The 18,407-nt window shown below is 47.1% G+C and overlaps 1 protein-coding gene across 3 annotated transcripts in view; it reads right to left on the bottom strand.

The window, feature by feature from the left end:
• LOC137793886 (sodium channel protein type 2 subunit alpha-like) overlaps positions 1-18,407 on the bottom strand; it is a 29,473-nt gene that overhangs the window by 7,228 nt on the left and 3,838 nt on the right. For 2 of the 3 annotated variants that reach the window (XM_068590297.1, XM_068590298.1), the window contains 20 exons: positions 16,931-17,250; positions 16,388-16,505; positions 16,035-16,125; positions 15,429-15,557; positions 13,921-14,012; positions 12,130-12,432; positions 11,437-11,500; positions 10,703-10,844; positions 10,377-10,583; positions 8,721-9,002; positions 7,463-7,804; positions 7,243-7,375; positions 6,893-7,131; positions 6,636-6,809; positions 6,126-6,482; positions 5,477-6,007; positions 1,661-1,796; positions 1,042-1,196; positions 714-887; positions 132-254 (listed from right to left, as the gene is read on the bottom strand). In XM_068590297.1, coding sequence (XP_068446398.1) covers positions 132-254; positions 714-887; positions 1,042-1,196; positions 1,661-1,796; positions 5,477-6,007; positions 6,126-6,482; positions 6,636-6,809; positions 6,893-7,131; positions 7,243-7,375; positions 7,463-7,804; positions 8,721-9,002; positions 10,377-10,583; positions 10,703-10,844; positions 11,437-11,500; positions 12,130-12,432; positions 13,921-14,012; positions 15,429-15,557; positions 16,035-16,125; positions 16,388-16,505; positions 16,931-17,197 — 4,059 coding nt within the window. In that variant the 5' untranslated portion in view covers positions 17,198-17,250. Of the gene's footprint in view, positions 1-131; positions 255-713; positions 888-1,041; positions 1,197-1,660; positions 1,797-5,476; positions 6,008-6,125; positions 6,483-6,635; positions 6,810-6,892; positions 7,132-7,242; positions 7,376-7,462; positions 7,805-8,720; positions 9,003-10,376; positions 10,584-10,702; positions 10,845-11,436; positions 11,501-12,129; positions 12,433-13,920; positions 14,013-15,428; positions 15,558-16,034; positions 16,126-16,387; positions 16,506-16,930; positions 17,251-18,407 lie in introns of those variants that run through there. The other variant, XM_068590299.1, reaches the window with a different exon arrangement.

The following is an 18,407-nucleotide window of genomic DNA, read 5'->3' as shown; positions in this document are numbered from 1 at the left end:
GAAGCAGATAGATCTACAGACACATGTAACAAATACATAAAAAGGTTCTTGAAAACCATTAACAGTATATGAAGTGTGGACAACAAGTTAACGATCTGCTCCGTGTCGTCGTTGTTCCAAGATGTCCTTACCCTCATGCCCTCAAACCGAGACAGGGCCCTCAGGGGCCGGAGGGCTCGCAGTGTCCTCAGGGATTTGATGGCGGTTAGCTCAGAGTAGCCCATAGCATTAGCTACCAGGCTGACCAGGGACACCTGAGAGACGACGATGACGGACACAGGTAGAGAGAACGTTGACAAGGAATACAAGATGGTTGATGAGATATTAGTGATTAACGAGTCTGCATACATTCAAAGAGATGATAAAGAATGTAAAGTATTTTAAAATGAATAAAAGAAGTATCTGCAAAAAGCTCTCCTGGACTCGTTAGCTTAGCTTAGCATGAAAACGAGAAACAGCTCGCCTAGTTCTGTTCAAAGTAGGACTTGGAAAGGAGTTGGCAGAATGTTGTGAAAAATAACTCCAAAAACCAAGATGGCAGCCGCCAAAACCAAGACTGCAAAGCTAAAAAGCTTAACTTGAGGCTTCAAAACCTGCTTTAAGTCTTGGTAGCTAACTCGGAGCCAGAAAGCATGCATGTTATTTCCCAAAATGCCAAACTATTTTCTTAAAGTCTTGGAAGCTTGACTTCAATATGGAGTCGATATACATACGTCTACAATGAGGAAGTCCAGCCAGCACCAGGCGTTGGTAAAATACTTGGCGAAGCCGTACGCCACCCACTTTAACAGCATTTCCAGGATGAAGACGTAAGTGAAGACCTTGTCTGCGAACTCTAGCACTGTTTTGATGGTCCGCCGCTGCTCGATGTACACGTCCTCAAACGCCTGTACAGAAAGGAATAAATGGTAAAGACTGCTGGCGTGTGATCAGGCCTGAGATTCAACCACAGGACATTCTTACAGTAATGTGTCATATCATTCTTGATTTGGGGTAACACAAGACGCTAAACACACAAAACATACAAAAGCGCCCACTTACCAGTGCTCCACTGCTTAGCAGGATCATGAATATGATGAAGGATTCAAACCAGTTGTGCTCCACTATGATGAAGCAGGTTTTCCTGAGTGTCCACCAGTTCTTAAAATCCTCGTCCTCCTCATTGATCTGGCAGCACTGGAACCTGCTCACGCAGCCTGCAGGAATGGGGGAAACGTGAGGAGAAAATGGCATCCATGTTGACTGATGATCAAAACTAAAAACATCTTTTCTCCCTCAGTCAGTCGTTATTACTTCTTGACTTTTCTACAGCCACGTTTCAATTCAAATCCAGTGCAAAATGAACACACTTCTCCTGTAATATGGCACAAGTAATGCAGAAAAATCATAATTTTCTGTTCTCATGAAAGACTGAGGAGGTACTTTCAGATTCAGAACTGCTGTGGAAGTGTGTCAGACTAAATGTCAGGTTGCATTACAACCCGGGACAATCCCACAGACAACTTTTCTTTCCGTCCTGCTGAGCATTCATATTCACTGCCACTCAGCGGCGGGTATGCACATGCGATTCACGCTGCGACTTCAAAGTGTGCCGTGAGAGCACACTTTGCACACTTTCCCTCCTACCCATCGTCCTCCCTGCCCATCACATCCTTCTCACCCTCCGTGAAGCAGGCCTCTGGTTCCAGTGACTCCTCCGGCTCCATCTCCACTGAATCCACCCCGTCTCCTGGGGGGCGGATATCCACTGTGCTCCCCTCCGATGAGCTTAGAATCCGGGGCTCTACGTCGAGCTTCTGCGTGGGCGAGGAGGAAGGCGAGGGCACAAAGTTACATCGCAGTGCCACAGAGGTTCAGCGGACTTCGGAGCCAACCTTCTGAGCTGGTTATCTTTGTGATTCTCCATTCACATGTACTCCAGTGCCACAACTATATACACCTTAGTGTGGAGACTAGGCACTGTAATAGCTCACAGAGTTGGGCTCGTAAAAGTCATTGTAGTATCATCATCACATGCAGCATCGATCAAATGTACCTACAGGCTTTGATATGAGTTTGGCTGAAAATCAGATTATGTGGCAACACATGGCATGTGGAGGTTGGCGTTACAGAAATGCACTGTGGGTACGTTTGATGTGACCTCAGATTGAGGAAGAGTGCATGCAGTATTCCAGTGCATTATCAATCCAAGCCTGAAATAGTACCAAGCAGAACGTGTGCTGAAGTATTTTCATGTCCACTGAAAAATGACTCCAAAATCAATCTGCCTATAATTTATCCCATTTCCTTAATTGCTTCTGCAAATATTAATTCCCCACCCTCAAAACTAGAATCCACCCACAGAAGGACTGCTGAACATTTTCCCGAGTGACATGAAAACACGTTATTTCCATTCCTTGAAAGCAGTGTACAAGCTTCTTCTGATTGTGTTGAAGTAGACGGATAACCACATTAGCTTACCAGCAAAAACCAGCACTGTGCACTGTTTATAAGACAGCATGTGGTCTGGCGTTTGTTTCTATTTGTTCCCATGTTGAATTAGCACCCATGCATACCCAGAAAACATACAGGACTAAAGTCTGGTAATATGCAACGCATGTAAGCACAAGTGTTGCAGCTGTTATGCTTGCTAACTCTGGATTTATAACCCTAGCAACGCTCCTCTGAAACCCTGAAATGCAGTGATCTTTGTTTATTGCGTTAATGTACATTATCATCTGCATATAGTGGGACGTGTTGGTGTTGTGGGGCTTCCTGTCTGTTTTTCTTTGGGCAAACATGGTGTTATGTGGCCTCATGTCTGATCTGTCTGGCGTGTGAAGTACAAGAACATGTCATCCTAGACAGTGCAGCAGCTCTGATTGCCGTGGGACACCAGCTAATACGGCTTTGGAATGATGGAAGCATGCTGCTCACAAGTGCATCGCTTTCTGGATGTGTGTTTCCCTCCGCTTCCTCCTTCTCTCCTTCAGCAAGAGACCCATTTTAGCTCTACTGGGCGTCGATTATATTAGGATTTTACTCTTCACCTAACATGCTTTTTATTTAGCAGATTTTGTTGGATGGTTTTACTGTCTTTGTACAAGTTGTGTGACGAGATAGTTGCAGTGGAACGAAAGTGATAACACAAGCGTCGAAGAACACACTAATTGTTTACATGTACTAGCCGTGTTTCCATTCATTTTTATGCGTAAATTTAAAGTATTGCATTAAAATAGCTGTTTGAAAACAGAAGAAGTTGATAAAACTTCCTCAAATGCGGCACTCAATTTGTAGACTTGCTTTATCTCTGACATAGTGAACATTTACGTCATGTCACAGATCATCTGTTTTCTACGTCGGCCTCTTCTCAGACGTATAGTCAAATTGTCTTTGGCAGTCTTTAGTAATAAGTCTGACTCTGTGTGAACTGCCATGTGTTATCTGTTTTGCCACCCTGCAAAAATCTGCGTTGGGAAGAATTCTGTAAAGAATCTTTCATCACTGCACTACTGTTTGAGTATCACAGAGTACGTACAAGTATTCCATGTGGGTATGCGTGGGCTATGAACCAGACCAATGAATTTTGTCAGACTACAGCAAAATTCATTCCATCTCTCTCTCTTGTTTTTCCCTCCTCTCTTTCTTCATTCTCAAGCTCGGAGAGTTGGATGCCAATCAAGTCCCAAAACCAAGTCAAAAACCAAGCAATGAAATCAAAAGCAACGATCATGTCAGATGGGTTTATCTATCGATGGGAGAAGGTGGTATTGCTCATTCCTAATGGTTTGTAACTGCAGCCTGATGCTTGGAGATCAATTATGAAGAGGGTGTGGGGAGGAAAAGGGAGGAGGGGGGGTTAAAGGGACGAAGATTACAGCATTGAGTGTGTTGCTGTACGGGTGGTACAAAACAAAGAGGGTGGGGGAGGGGAGGGGGGCGGAGGGCAGACCAGGCAAAGAACGAAAATGGGCAATCCATTGAAGGTATGAGAAAAAATATGTAGTTTGTCTGTAAATGGCATAGGCAGTCCTCATGGTTAGTGCTATGGTACAATAAAGTGGTCTTACAATTCTCCTCTCACTGAAAACCTTGAGAGCGTCTGTGACACAGCTGCAATAACAAACGGGGGGTTAAACAAAGTAAGTCAAAGACACCAGGAAGCCAGCATACAACCTCCCGTGTGCTCCCACTGGGCGGCCACAAGGCGCAGTGGGAGCACACGTTAGCAACACAGAACAACAATTTCCCTGAAAGCATCTTCCTGAGTAGATCAAAACAGTAGGATGCGGTTTCTATACTCACAAACACACACCAAATGTCCCCTGTGTAACTTGAAAAGCGTCCATTAATATTTACCGCTCGGGATGCAAGTTTCTCTGCAGATTCCAATTTTTGCTTGAAAACTATAACTGACAGACTGTAATCTCTCCTGAAGTCAGTTTTAAATGTTATCCATACTAGTCTATACTTCTTTCTTATCATTTTAGTGGTTATTTGCATAAAAACACACAATTTAAATAACTAGCAAACTGATATCACGGTCGCATGTCGGAGAATGTTGTATGTCTACAGATTATAAAGCCCTGAGAGGCAAATGTGTGATTTTGGGCTACACAAAGTAAATGTGATTGCATTATAATGCAACTCATTGCACCCTTCGTTAAAGTTAGCCGTTAGCTCACGCAGAGTAACGTCAACACTGACATGTTGTGTATCTGGTGTTTAATCAACACTATTTACCGTGGTGGTTTTGTGTGGTCTTTAATAAACATGTCTTAGTGGTGGAGGACAGCATTGCCTCGTCCTTATGTGGCACATGTGGCGCCGTGGCTAGAAATAGTCTCCTGGGTTGTTTTGAATCCCAGGGAGCTGGCACCACACCCACAGTGGCAGGTCGGCATCACCGGGGAGCACAGTTCCAATGCTCGCTGTCAGCCTGGCAACACTGAACAGCGATCCCACCATTTGCTTTGTTACTAGAGGCAATGACTGAGAAAAAAAGAGTCCCTGCCAATAGCGTGTTTTGCTTTGTTACAATGGCTGCTGCGAGTAACAAAGTAGTCCCTCCAGCAGGTGTGTATAATAACCAACAGCGACTGCTGGCGAGTCAACCGTGTAACACCGTGCACAAACATACTGACACATACATTCTAATGAACCTGATACAGAGTTCAAAGGCAAATTTGAGTCATTATTTGTCACGGCTCTCTCTTCCGCTGCCAGGCAGAAAGGAGCGAAGACTCCAGAAGATACCCAGCAGCACGGCATGAATCATGCGTGTACAAATGAGTCAGCAGGTGTGTTATTTTCAAACTGCTTGACTGTTGGAAACTGTTCTGAAAAGGCCATCTCTATGCAAATCTTGACATTTATGCATCGACCGGCTCGCATTGGGTGTTAGCTATTACACTTATAAAAAGGAGCTAATCAGATACAAAAGCTGCGTGACTCAAAGAGACTGACTGAGACGTCCCACCTGAATCTTCCATCTTACCTCGTTGCTGCCCTCCACGTCCGACGAGTCGCTGCTGAAATCTTCGGTGTTTAGGTTCTCAAAGTCCGACTCGCCCACCGCGATGGGCACCGTGACCGTCAGGCCGGGGTTGTGAATGAACGACATGTAGTCGCACTCCATCGGGTACTTCCCTGCGGCGTCCTCGTCGACCCCGACCCCGATCCCTACCACCAGCCCTCCTCCTGGCCGTCCGTTGCCCTCCGTCACGTACACCACGCTGGGGTCTTTGGTGATCTCCACCGTCGTGTGGTTGGAGATGCAGTTGCCCTTGCCGTTGCTGTGCAGTTCGTCCAGCGTTTTGCTCTCCACCGTCAAACTGGAGCCCTTGCCGCTGCCGCCGAAGCAGAGGCTCTGGAGAAACTGCCGCACTGTGGATTTGACGAACGCGATGCCCCGCTGGATCCGGCCCACGGCGATCTGCAGGTTGTTCATCTCGCTGTCGTCGTCGGTCGCCGCCAGGTTGTCGGCACTGAACGAGCTCAGGAGGAGAGCCAAGAACAGGTTTAAAACCTGGGGAGAAGTGGACACAAGCAGGGAAAGTGACACAATGACATTACGTTTATTACGATTTAAAGCAAACCGTATTATACAGAGTAGAGAAAGGACATGAGGAGGAAGGACCCCATACCACCAGGTTTCCAATGACCATGACCATCATGAAGACGATCAGGCACATGGACTGCCCGGCCACCTCCATGCAGTCCCACATGGTCTCGATCCACTCGCCGCACAGCACCCGGAACACGATGAGGAAGGAGTGGAAGAAGTCGTGCATGTGCCAGCGGGGCAGCTGGCAATCGTCGGAAATCTTGCACACGCACTCCTTGTAGCTCTTGCCGAACAGCTGCATGCCGACCACGGCGAAGATGAAGACGATGATGGCCAGCACCAGGGTCAAGTTCCCCAGAGCCCCCACCGAGTTGCCGATGATCTTGATCAGCATGTTCAAAGTGGGCCATGACTTGGCCAGTTTGAAGACCCTCAGCTATGAAAATGACACATTTGTATTCATTTTATTAAGTTACTTACATTCAATGCAGGACTAAATGTAGATACAATTGTATTTGGATACTGTCTCATCATGAGGAGCGGCAAAATCATGTGATGTGGCTTTTGTGAGGGGACACATCACTCTCACCAGTCTGAAGGACCGGAGCACAGACAGGCCCTCCACGTTGGCCAAGCCGAGCTCCATCAGGCTGAGGCTGACGATGATGCCGTCGAAGATATTCCAGCCCTCCTGGAAGTAGTAGTAGGGATCCAGGGCGATGATCTTGAAGCACATCTCTGCTGTGAAGATGCCCGTGAACACCTGATGACACAAGAGAATGAGACAGGGGGAATGTTTTTGATTTGATATTGTGAGAGATCCTAAGCGTGGCACGCGATACTTGCCAGGTTTCCAACTGAGAGCACGCTGTTGAATTCTTTCGTCATGGGGTAGTGCTCCATGGCCATGAACAGGGTGTTGAGGACGATGCATATTGTGATGGCCAGATCCACAAACGGGTCCATGACCACCGTGCTGACGATGTCTTTGATTTTCAGCCACGCGGGGCAGCAGTCCCAGATCAGGGAGGTGTTGGCGAACCTGTACCAGCACGGGGGGCATTTCTGCCTCGACTCTTCCAGCTCTGGGAAACAATAGATGAAAAAAATACATGTTTGCTGCAGAACTAGGAGGTTGCGGCATGAAAACAATACAAGAAAAACTCAGTGCCACAGATACGTGGTTTGATCCTGACCTTCCATGGTGTTGGTGAGGATGCTGGCCACGCTCATGGCTCTCTGCCGGCCCACCGGTTCATCTAAATAATCCATCGATGGCTTGCGAAAACCTGGCCGCCTCTTCTTGAGCTCAGTATCTGTGGTTGTACCCTGAAGAAAACACAAAAAAACACATTTAGCAGAAAAAAAAAATTAAAGTAGTCCAATCGGAAAACATGAAACAATCTGTTGCGTCACCTCGGGCAGCAGGAGACCTACTGGGGAGGCCGTGACAGAGGTCCCACCCACCAGAGACACCACGCCATTGCAGTCGACGGCGCAGTGCATCTTGCCGTTGGCGGGCAGCACGATCCGCGGCGCCCCGAGGCTGGTCTGGCTCACGGCGCTGCAGCGGCGCTCGAGGCGGCGCGGCAGGAACAGGGAGCCCCGCCGGCTGTCGCTCTCCTCGAAGGTGCTGTGCTCGTCATCGGCGAAGTCGTTCTCGGAGCCCATGTCGCGCGCCCGACCGCGGAAGCTGAACAGGCTGGCGCGGCTGTTCCTCCGGGGGGAGAACAGGGATCCTCGGATACTGAGGAGAGACTGATGGAGGGAGAGAGAAGCAACAGCAACAATGCAGATGTATATTTATCCTCTCTTGCTGAGAGTTTGATGAAAAGAGAAGATTGATGTCACTTGTTTGTTTTTTTTCACTTTTAATTTTGTGTTTCACACACCCAAGTCATCCAAATAAACAAACAAATGATCAAAACGGCAGCATTTAGTGTCGGTAGTCTAAATGCGAGTATGCACTCTAACCCTTACATACATGAGTATCCACACTAAGAGATACCTGTACACATACACAACCATCCACACACATACACACACAGCGAGCTCGTATGCTTCCTCCTTCATGTACACACTTCCACGTACACACTCAACGAGGAGGGAGGGGATGGCCGAACCTGGTGCAATATCCATTACATTTAAGTATGTTTAAGTACTTTTATACAAACAAATGTTTATTCCATCTGTATAGTTAATATTCTTTTACTGCTAATTTTTAATTTTGTTTTATTACCGTTCTACTGTTTTTATATTACTTGATTTTTTCATCTTATTTTCTTGTGAGCAGTGCTGCTGTAATCCTGTAATATCCCCGCTGAGGGACTAACAAAGGATTATCTTGTCTTAAATGCCGTAAATATGAAGTGAATAACAAAAGAAGAAGAAAAAAAGAAATGAAGTAAAAAATAAATAAAATAAAAGATACTGAAATAAAAAGGGAGCTGACATTCATATCAGGGCAGGATTTATTAATTCTTACACCAGCAGAAATATTAGTGGCTCTAAGGGTCCCTGCACTTCTATAATATTATTATTTTAATTCAGAGCAGCCCGAAGTTAAGCACTGTTTAATTCTAAATCTGGATTTACTCATTTTAAACCTTTGCTTACCACAGGTCCCGACCTTTAATCTTTTGCTGTGTGTCATTTACAGGGGTTGTGGGGTTACCTGGTTGGGCGAGGAGCATCTCTTCTCATAAGAGAGCCTGTTGGCGTCGATGGAGAAGCGGAAGCTGCTTCTCTTGATGCTGTCCTCGGACTCAGACTTGTGGAACTTGTCGCGGCCGCCCCTCTCCTCCTCCTCCTCCCTCTGCTTCCTCTTCTTCCGCCGGTTGCGTCGCTCCTTGGCGCTTTTGGAGCTGAGCTTCGACGTCCCCGAGGACGACGACTCGGAGGCGGGGCCCCCTCGCCCGCTGTACTCCCCGCTCTCCGTGGCTGCTGCCGCGGCAACCTGCCAGCCAATCGGAGCGCAAGAACAGTTGTCAAGGCGACCCCGGCGCCCGTCTCAGAGGCTCTCGTGGAGGAGAGAGCCTGGCAGCCGAGAGCAGCAGCAGCAGCATGCAGAGCCAAACAAGCCTCAGACACCTTCTAAAAATGGACGCCCGACTGTATTTCATGCAAAGAGTTCCTGCATTCATATAATATAAATATATATGATATATATAAAATATATATTTAGATAATCACAGAGGAAGAGATGCTGGGTTAGGGTCAATCCTTTATGTTTTATAAACCAAGTCGGACATTTTACTCCTAGAAGCATCGCTGCTTAGAGAAACAACATCACAGCCTCAGAATGTTTGCATCTTTCCTCATGAAATGTGTTTGACTTCCACGTGCATGAACAGATGCACTGCTGTCATGTCAGGCTTGTTCCACTGGAATGCATTACGCTATCTTCGTGAAATGCTTTTGGGAGGAGAGGTCGGCGATGCTGGTGCATAAAATCTGGTGCTTTGCTGTGTTTTTGTAGGCCGACTCTTCAAAAGCTAACGTGAAGCTATAAACGACCTGCACTACGGTCAGATGACTTTGTGTCTCCACATCACGCTTGTCGGTCTGATGACGCTCAGAGTCCGTCATGGCGACTGCATCACGAGCAACAACATCTGAATGTGCACAAGCCTGATAAGACCACTTTAAATCTGGCTGAATGGCCTTTTGTAGGAGGTGGAGACCTTTTAGGGTCATTCCCATCACACGAGCCCAACACCACGAGTTGTGTCCAATTCATTTTAAAGAGGATGCCGCTGTATGTTAACACAGACCTGAATTGCTTTGGTAATTTTTGTCAAGTTTGCATTCAGGCTGTACCTTTCAACCATCCAGTGAATACCTGTTGTTAACTCTCTTATTCGTCTACTTTCAGCTGATTCCCGTCAGCTGTCTCTCCATCTCTTCAGCCGTGTGTAACACAGGGAGCAGGACAGGAATAGACTGTCTGGCTTTGTCGTCACAAGCTTACCAAATAACGGGTTATTTCCATTCCCATTATCCGGCGTTGCACTTGCACTCAGTGCCCAGCTGCTAATTGTTCGACCAAGGACTTCTGACCCCCGAGGGAGCAGCAGAGGGGTGTCAGTCATCCTGGACAGTGAATCCCCCTCGGTCGCCCGGGGCAGAGCTGCTTTTGGCAGCTGAGCACTTTAAGCCCAACAGTGTCTCCCCAGTTACATACACAGAGATTCTCACAGCCACTATGCATGCCGTTAAATACTATTTTAGGTGTCGCTTTGGCAGCTTCAAACATCACTTTCTCAATGGACCCTCGTCATTCACTCTCAGGAAATGGACGGGTAGCTCCATTTTAGGATGAATGTCTTACCTGCGCCTCCTCCTGCTGTCTCTTCAGCTGCTCCAGCATGGCCTGGAACTCCTCCTCCTTCTGCTGAGCCTCCTCGATGGTGGCCTGGTTCTGCTCGTCGTAGGCCATGGCCACCACGGCCAGGATCAGGTTGACCAGGTAGAAGGAGCCCAGGAAGATCACCAGCACAAAGAAGATCATGTAGGGCTTCCCTGCCGCGCGCAAAGTCTGACGGACACAAGACAGACGGACATTTAAAAAAAAAAAACGCTTGAAAGGGAAAAGGAGGACAAAAACAAATAAAGTTATTTCATGAAAGGAACAAGCACACTTTGTGATCTACCGACCTGCTGGTAGAGGTTTTCCCAGTAGTCCTGCGTCATGAGTCGGAACAGGGAGAGGAATGCCCAGCTGAACGAGTCGAAGCTGGTGTAGTCGTAGTCTGGATTGCGGCCGGCTTTGATGCACGTGAAGCCTTCTGGACAGAGCCTGTCGGGACACAACGGCCCGTTGCATTGCAGGCACCATGAGTAGTATTCTAACGTGGAAGTATCAGTATAGTTATCTTGTTTTTGTTTTTTTGAGCAGCATCGATAAAAGCTGATTAATTTTAGTGCACCTGTGTGATCGGCAGCAATGTTTTTATTTTTTGTGAAATGTTCAAATCCATCACTGCTGCTTCCTGTTGATGCAATGCCATATCAGAACATTTAACAGAGATTGATGGCCAAAGTCCACAAATGCAGTTAATCCAAGCCAACTGGACTTTTTGGACAAAAATCGAAGGCAAGCCTGTCCTTGAATGCACCACAGCTCTTGATTACAATGAAATAAATGTGTCAGCCGTCTTAGAGAGAAACTTAAATCAATTAAACCGAAATCAAATCAACGCTTCCTGCAGGAGCATAGAAGTAGAGCGTGGACATTTGACATTTGCAAAAACACATCAAATGAAAAGCACCCGTAGTTAACCAGCAGCGTGGTTTCCCGTCAATGCCTCGGCGAGGCGTCGAGTGTCCGCGTTAATTGTGTCTGCGGTGCACCTAACGGGCCGTATGAATAAAACACGCGGAGGCCTTACCCAGCGCCACTGCCGTTCCCGCAGAGCAGAGCGTCCCGACGGCCCGGGAGGAAATAGTAGTTACCTAGAGCAGAGGAGGGGGAAGAGAGGGATGGGTCAGTCGAAGCCACGACACAGGGGTGAAGCAGAGGACGTGAGGAAACAGAGAAGATGGATGAGGGGGCGGACAGATACAGTGCAGCCTGTGGGTGTCTCTTTCCGAGTGTGGTGTGAGATTATTTATTGGCTGGGAGACGAAGAGGAAGGTGGTGTTTTGTTTTAACACCCAAACATATTAGTCATGTTTTGGTGTGTGTGTGTGTGTGTGAGTGTGTGTGTGACCGTCACTGAATCACAATCACATCAGCCTTTTTTTTTTTAGAGGCAAACATCACTGATGCAATAAAGATGCCGCACGTCATGACATCTACGACTCTGATCATCTCTGTCGTCTCTCGCTCTTCGTTCAGCTCGCCGTCTCCTCCATATCTCCCGCTGGCGGTCAGTGACTCACCCTCTTCTGGGGCGGATCGTGCCACATAGATGGGTTATGGGAGAATGACGAAATATAGCGAGGGGGGCGGTTGTTGTTTTTTTGTGCATTATCCCACCAGCCATCGATGTCACTCTCTATCCGCCATGTCATGATATCTGACTCTGACCGTCTGTCGGGGCGGAAACTAACTTGACCCTGGTTAATCCCGCTTGGCTTACGCTCGTCACTGATGTACTCCGTCCAGTTGAAGGGGCTCTCTGTGTCGTTCTGCGCGAACGTGGCGTTGATGTCCAGCAGGGTGCCGATGAAGAACGCCGCGTCGTCATCGCCGCTGGTGCCGTTGCTGCTGCTGTTGGTGGCGTTGCCGGCGAACGGCACGCGCACGCACTTTTGCCGCAGGTTGCCCATGAAGAGCTGCAGGCCGATGAGGGCGAAGACGCTGAGGCAGAAGACGGTGAGGATCATGACGTCCGACAGCTTCTTCACCGACTGGATGAGCGCGCCGACGATGGTCTTCAAGCCTGAGCAGGAGAGAGGGCGAGGGGGTGGGGGCGGGAGGAGAGGGGGAATGGCAGAGAGATAATTACAGCTACAGTCTGGTGTCGAGAAGGAGCTGCTGATAAGAGCTCACAGTAGCAACCAGCCAGTGGGATCTGCAGTGCAGGTTCCTGTATGAAGTGCTTGCTGTCATACAGGAACCAGGCTGACACGGATCACTGCCCATTGTGGATGAACCATTATGGTTCCATGAGAGAGTGATCCTTACTCAACTATGTGTTGTGATATTATAGCTCTTTTTTGCAGTGCAGTTGCAAAGACCGGCGCGCAGGATCACGTCATGTGCACAAGGTCGACGAGGACGTATCCCAGCGCACATGTTGCTTTTATCCAGCTTGAGACCGTGCCGTGCACAAGAGGGTTGAGTGAAGTGGTTAATATGCCGGAAGGTGATCGTGGTGAGGGATCGTTATCCTCTCAACTAGTCACATTGCTGGTGTGGTACCTCAATAGCTTCTTACAAAACATAAAGACCATCTACAGATCAATCCACTGAGATACATTGTGATAACACTTCAGCTTGAGAGGTGCTGGAAGATATATTTTAAAAACTTTGGACAGGGCCAGGTTAGCTGCTTCCATCTGTTTCCACTCTCTATGCGAAGCTAAGCTACTAAGCTGCTGGTTCTAGCTTCATATTCAGCGTGCAGACGCCAGAGCGGGATCAACCTCCTCCCCTGACCCTCAATAACAACGCCAATGTTTGGACGTCCGTTCGCCAAGCTACACTCTCCATCTCGCTGCACCCCGTCTGCTCTTTGCGCCGCGTGCACTGTGCTTGTGTAAAGCTCAAAGCGGCAAAGCAAAATGCGTTTCGAGGTCAGGAAAATAGCAACATGTGCTGGCACCACTTTGCACTGTCACATAAACAGAAACAGAGAGCAGAAATGTTTACTACATTATACTGAGAGCCAATGACAAGTTCTTCTGGATGGTTTTGTGTGTGACCCTCTTTGTTAGTTTGCGATGTGAATACTGTTTTGAAAACCCAAACCACCACACACACCATGTCACAAGAACAGACCACATTGAACAGGACATGCACGGGGAGAAAACAAGGTAAGGAGGAACCCTGCGCGCACGGGAGTGCTTGCCACCAGAAGATCGGCTTTTGCAATGTCTCATGCAAAAATAGGAAACAAATAAATAAAAAGTAGTGCACAAACTCTACTTGAAAGTCTCCCAAGGCAAGAATAGATTTCAACCAAAAGGAATTCTGCCTTAAAGGATGTATCTAAAAGCTCAGAATCCTGTCAATCTTTGCAGATTGGATCTAGATTCCAGCTTTTACTGGCCTTGGGACGAAGGCAGCATGAGGGACGGCGACGGGCGTCGTCAGGCTACAGTGAGATGAGCTGAGAGGGCGGGCGAGGGGGTGTGCTTGGATGTTAGCGAAACGCCAGTTAGCCGTTAGCATTTCATTACCCCAAAGGGGCCGCGATGGCTCTCACCTGGGATGACTGATATAGTTTTCAAGGCACGCAGAACCCTGAAGGTTCGCAACGCTGAGACATTGCCCAGGTCCACAAACTCTGTGACATATCTGTAGGGGAAGGGGAGGAAGGAGGGGAGGGAGGAAGGAAGGGAGGGAGGGAGGGAGGGAGGGGGGATTGCGGGAAAGGTGTGGAAAACGCACGCACATATGCCCACACGCACACAAACCAGACACCCAACACACATGGCGTGACAAGACAAAAGGTGGGTTGTGGGGAGGGCGGGGGGAGGGGGGGGGAGGAGGGAACGGCAAACGGTCACACACAGAAGACAAATGGCAGGAGTGCTGGAGGCAGGCGCGGGGCAGCCTTACCTGGTATCACTGAGATAGTTTTCAAAGCTCGCAATACTCTGAACGTGCGCAGAGCTGAAACATTGCCTAGGTGTACAAACTCTGTTACATACCTGCAGGATCAAATGCACAGTTACTACACAGCAACACACGGGAGACACATCCACCTCTCAACAGCAGCATCAACCACGCGACGCTCCGTGGGGGAAATGTTATGTTTGAGTATGCAAAAGGAGGCATTATCTTAGTCAATATGTGATAATTTGGCGACATTTGCAGAAAGCTTCAAAATTCTTGTTTCATTTTCTTTGCATATTAGAGTCAAAGGTTTTTACAAAGGGAATTTAAGACTCTTTTTATCTCTCCATAAATCATAAAATACTGTCAGGAGCCATAAAAAAACTATTTGTGTTGAATGTTGAATAAATCAGGCTATAAAGGACCTATGTACAAACCCCTTCATACATAACTTTAGAACACAGAGAGGAATTCAACTTTAGGTGGATGTAAGTGCTACTGAAGTGGAGCTCTATGGCTCAGTCTGAAACAGATTGTACAGACACTACAGGTGAATAAGGTAAAAAAAATAATAACTCTAAAATATATTGCAATCAAACTTCCCCAGTTGATTACACTTATTGAGAAAATTATGTTTTGCATTACAAATTATCTGAAAGTTTCTGTTCAAATATGACACTGAGGTATTATCCAATGATAACGTTTGATGATTTTTTTTTTTCCACTAGTCTGAAAGAAACGCCAAATTCCTCAAACTTGACCAGGGCATAAAAACAATGTTTTTACCTGTCCAGTCTTATTACATTATGCGACAAGTGAGTAACAAACACTGTACTACAATACATCGCCAGTGTAACCTAATGCTGAAGGCTGTTCAAGATAAGCAGCTGTAGTCATTGAGGCGTGGGACAAATATGGGCCAAGACGCTCCACGCTTTAGGGACTCACATCCGTTATGGCGGTACAGTTGAGATTTCTGGCCACGATTTAAAAACTAAGCCGCAGATTACTGGCCCCGTCTTCATTCTCTCGCTCCTCTCTGCCTCACATTCAGTGAGACCTAATAGGCTTTAGCATTAACAAAAGGCATTTGGCATCCTGATCCACGCCGGATCGTGTTAAGCCGACGCTAACGACGCCTGTCAGAATACTTACGCCATGAGGATAACACTAAAATCCAGCCAGTTCCACGGGTCCCGCAGGAAAGTGAACTTCCCCACGCAGAAGCCCCTGGCCAGGATCTTTATGAGGGACTCGAAGGTGTAAATCCCTGTGAATGTGTACCTGGTGAACAAGCGCAGGGAGGAGTGACCACGCTGGTTAACATCTGTGTGAGCTGGATGTTTACAGTACATGTATGACCTGCTTTACAACATACTTTGACCTACAATACTGTAGGTCAAAGTAAATACATCACGGAGTCGAGATTATACAGCCATAAAGTAGAGTTTTTAAGATAGGGATGAACTCTGAGGGAGGTGAATGTCCTGAAAGATACACGTTCATGCTCTTATATGATCAGAACACTTTAAGCGACGTGGTTCATTGAGAAAAATAAAAAAACAATATTTCTAGTATACATTTATTGTGCACAAAATCCACACACAATGCAGCTGGAACGCTCTACATATTTAACTACGTCTAATATTATATCAAGAATATATTAAGGATCCTATCACCTCTTTCTGAATCATCCTCAAAGGGGAAAGGAATGCGTATCTCATTGTTTTAAAGCGTGACATGAGTGAAAATGCAACTTACTCTACATTCTTGGCCCATTCCGGGGGGTTACTGAGGGTCATGAAAGCACAGTTGGTCAGGATGGTGAACATGATCAACATGCTGAACATCGTAGAGACAAAGTCAAGGAACACAAGAGAGCACTGGAGCAACAGCATGCCATGAATGAAAGTCAGAACTAACACTTCCCCATCCATTACAACCACAGAAAGAATACACAATGTCTTGGCAGTTAAAAGCCAGATGGATGTCTGCATAGAAAACATAAACCAATCATGACATTTAATGTTCTCCATCACTTGAATCCCTCCTTTGTCTGCCAAACCCTTTAATCCTAATAACGCTCTGTCCGTAGCAAACTCTGAAAGGATATGAGTGTACTAAAACTCTAATAGCTACCCGCCTCAGGGGGTTGAAGGGGCTTAAGATGTACAAGGCAGGAGTGGCGTTGAAACGGAAGATTGTCTTTCCGCGATTCAATACTATGAAGGTCTGAAAGAGAGGCAGAACAAAAACAGGTTAAAGTCTTTATTAGACAGTGTGTGTGTGAGTGTTTCCCCTCATCATGCCATGTGTGAACAGTCATAAGAGAACAGAGGACTAAGCTGGCTGTCATTAAAATGAAGGTAAAGGTAACAAAAGCTCAACAATCAACACAGTATATGTTGTCAGCGGAGGAAATTGCTACATCTGCCCATGAGTTCCCTTGAAATAGTTTGCTGAGAGCGTCAAGCGATTACAGACCTGCAATGTTCCACGTTCACAGCTTGAGTCGTAAGATGATTGAAAGCTAAAATCGGTACACATGATGATGATGCTTCACAGCCAGAACAGCAAAAACATGGCTTGAAAGGATCCGTTCACATGCGTTTTACATTTGCGGGATGAACTTGAAATGATTATTTTAAGTAACTGACCTTCTGATTGCTGTAGAAGGTGTCCAAGTCCTCCAGAGGGGTGGACACCAGGCGGGGAGGAGTGTCGCCGTAGATGAAGGGGAGGGATTTCCCCGCCTCCAGGTCGCTGTTGGGCCTGGGCCCATTTTCGTCGTCGTTGTCGACGCGGCGCTCCGCCCGCGGTCTCCGGGCCTCCTCTTCGACGATGCGCCTCTCGATGGCGGCCAGCGACTCGGGGCCGAAGGGGCAGAAGCTGTCAGGTCCGGGCGGTACAAGCAGCTGTGCCATCTTGTCATCCTGCTCCTTCAGAGGGCGGCGAGGGGCTCAGCTGGGGCAGGGGGCTGCGAGAGAGGAATAAGAGGGTGAGGGGGGGCTCCCGTCAAACAATCACTCGGTGTTTTATTTTTTCATGAAACACCCCTGGCTAACTATTTACTTCCTATAGATTAACACCAGGTGACACACAAGCATATGGACATTAAGGAGCTAACACACAGATGTATTAGAGCGGCTGCAGGAGTAAAATAAATGAATAAAAGAGCATATTTCACACGCAAATGGTGCCTCACTGCTTAACACAAAAGCTGTTTTATAACCGCTGACTGACGACAAAAGAATGTACACCAGAATCATCATGTGGGCTTATCCGCGAAGAGGCACACTAATGGTTTCTATTCTTTGGAGAGGAATCCAAAAAACGGTCATGCTGACCTCTGGGTAGAATGTGTCAGTCAGAGCGGGAAGAGGTGCACAGGTCAGGGGGAAGGTTTACAGAGCCGGTAAACAGAGAGCGGAGGAGGGGACGGAGGTCTGACGTTGGCGGCTCCGCCCTTTATACTGCATTTCACGTCATGGACAAAGTGGTTTCAAGTAACAGTCCTTCAATGGTGTAATTACCTAATGGATAGTCTCAAATTAAAAAAGAATGAACTGTTTTCACAATAGAAACAAATGTACTCAACAGTAATTATTGATCAGATTCCCCGTGTGTAACCATGTATCACCCTTCACGCATTTAGAGTGGAAAGGCACGCAAACAAGATCTTCCCCAAAGATGGTTTTGATGCGTTTACATTTTTCCGTGGAGTTTAAATGAAGTGTGTTTGGTAGCGATCAGCGAGGTAAAATTACCTGATTTGTGTCGCTTAGAGGAGAGCATATAACAACGGTTTCGTTACACATTAAGCTCTGTAATTCAAGTGTTTACTTTGGCCAAACCAGAGTCGGTGATTGTTGGAACAGTGGAAAGATTAACCGCGGTGGTTTTGGTGCGTTCTGCCTCATTTCTGGCGGGTTTGAACGAAGTGAGGTTGGATGATATCAGCGAGGTAAAATGGCTGTTTTTCTGACCCGAGTCTGGTGGCTTTCCGGGATAGGGTATTAATGTCTTGTACCTTAATGCCCAAATCTCTGTTGATTGTATTTATTTTTATATTTACTCGCATAGCATCTTACCAGAAAATGGTTGCCGGTTGTAACTTTTCCCGCTGACGTGGGC

This window comes from Clinocottus analis, unplaced genomic scaffold, assembly GCF_023055335.1.
Source record: "Clinocottus analis isolate CAN_PGR_092001 unplaced genomic scaffold, fCliAna1.0.p SCAF_24, whole genome shotgun sequence".
NCBI lineage: Eukaryota > Metazoa > Chordata > Actinopteri > Perciformes > Cottidae > Clinocottus > Clinocottus analis.
The sequence above is the reverse complement of the archived record's forward strand: the minus strand, read 5'-3'. Positions and strand labels throughout refer to the sequence as shown.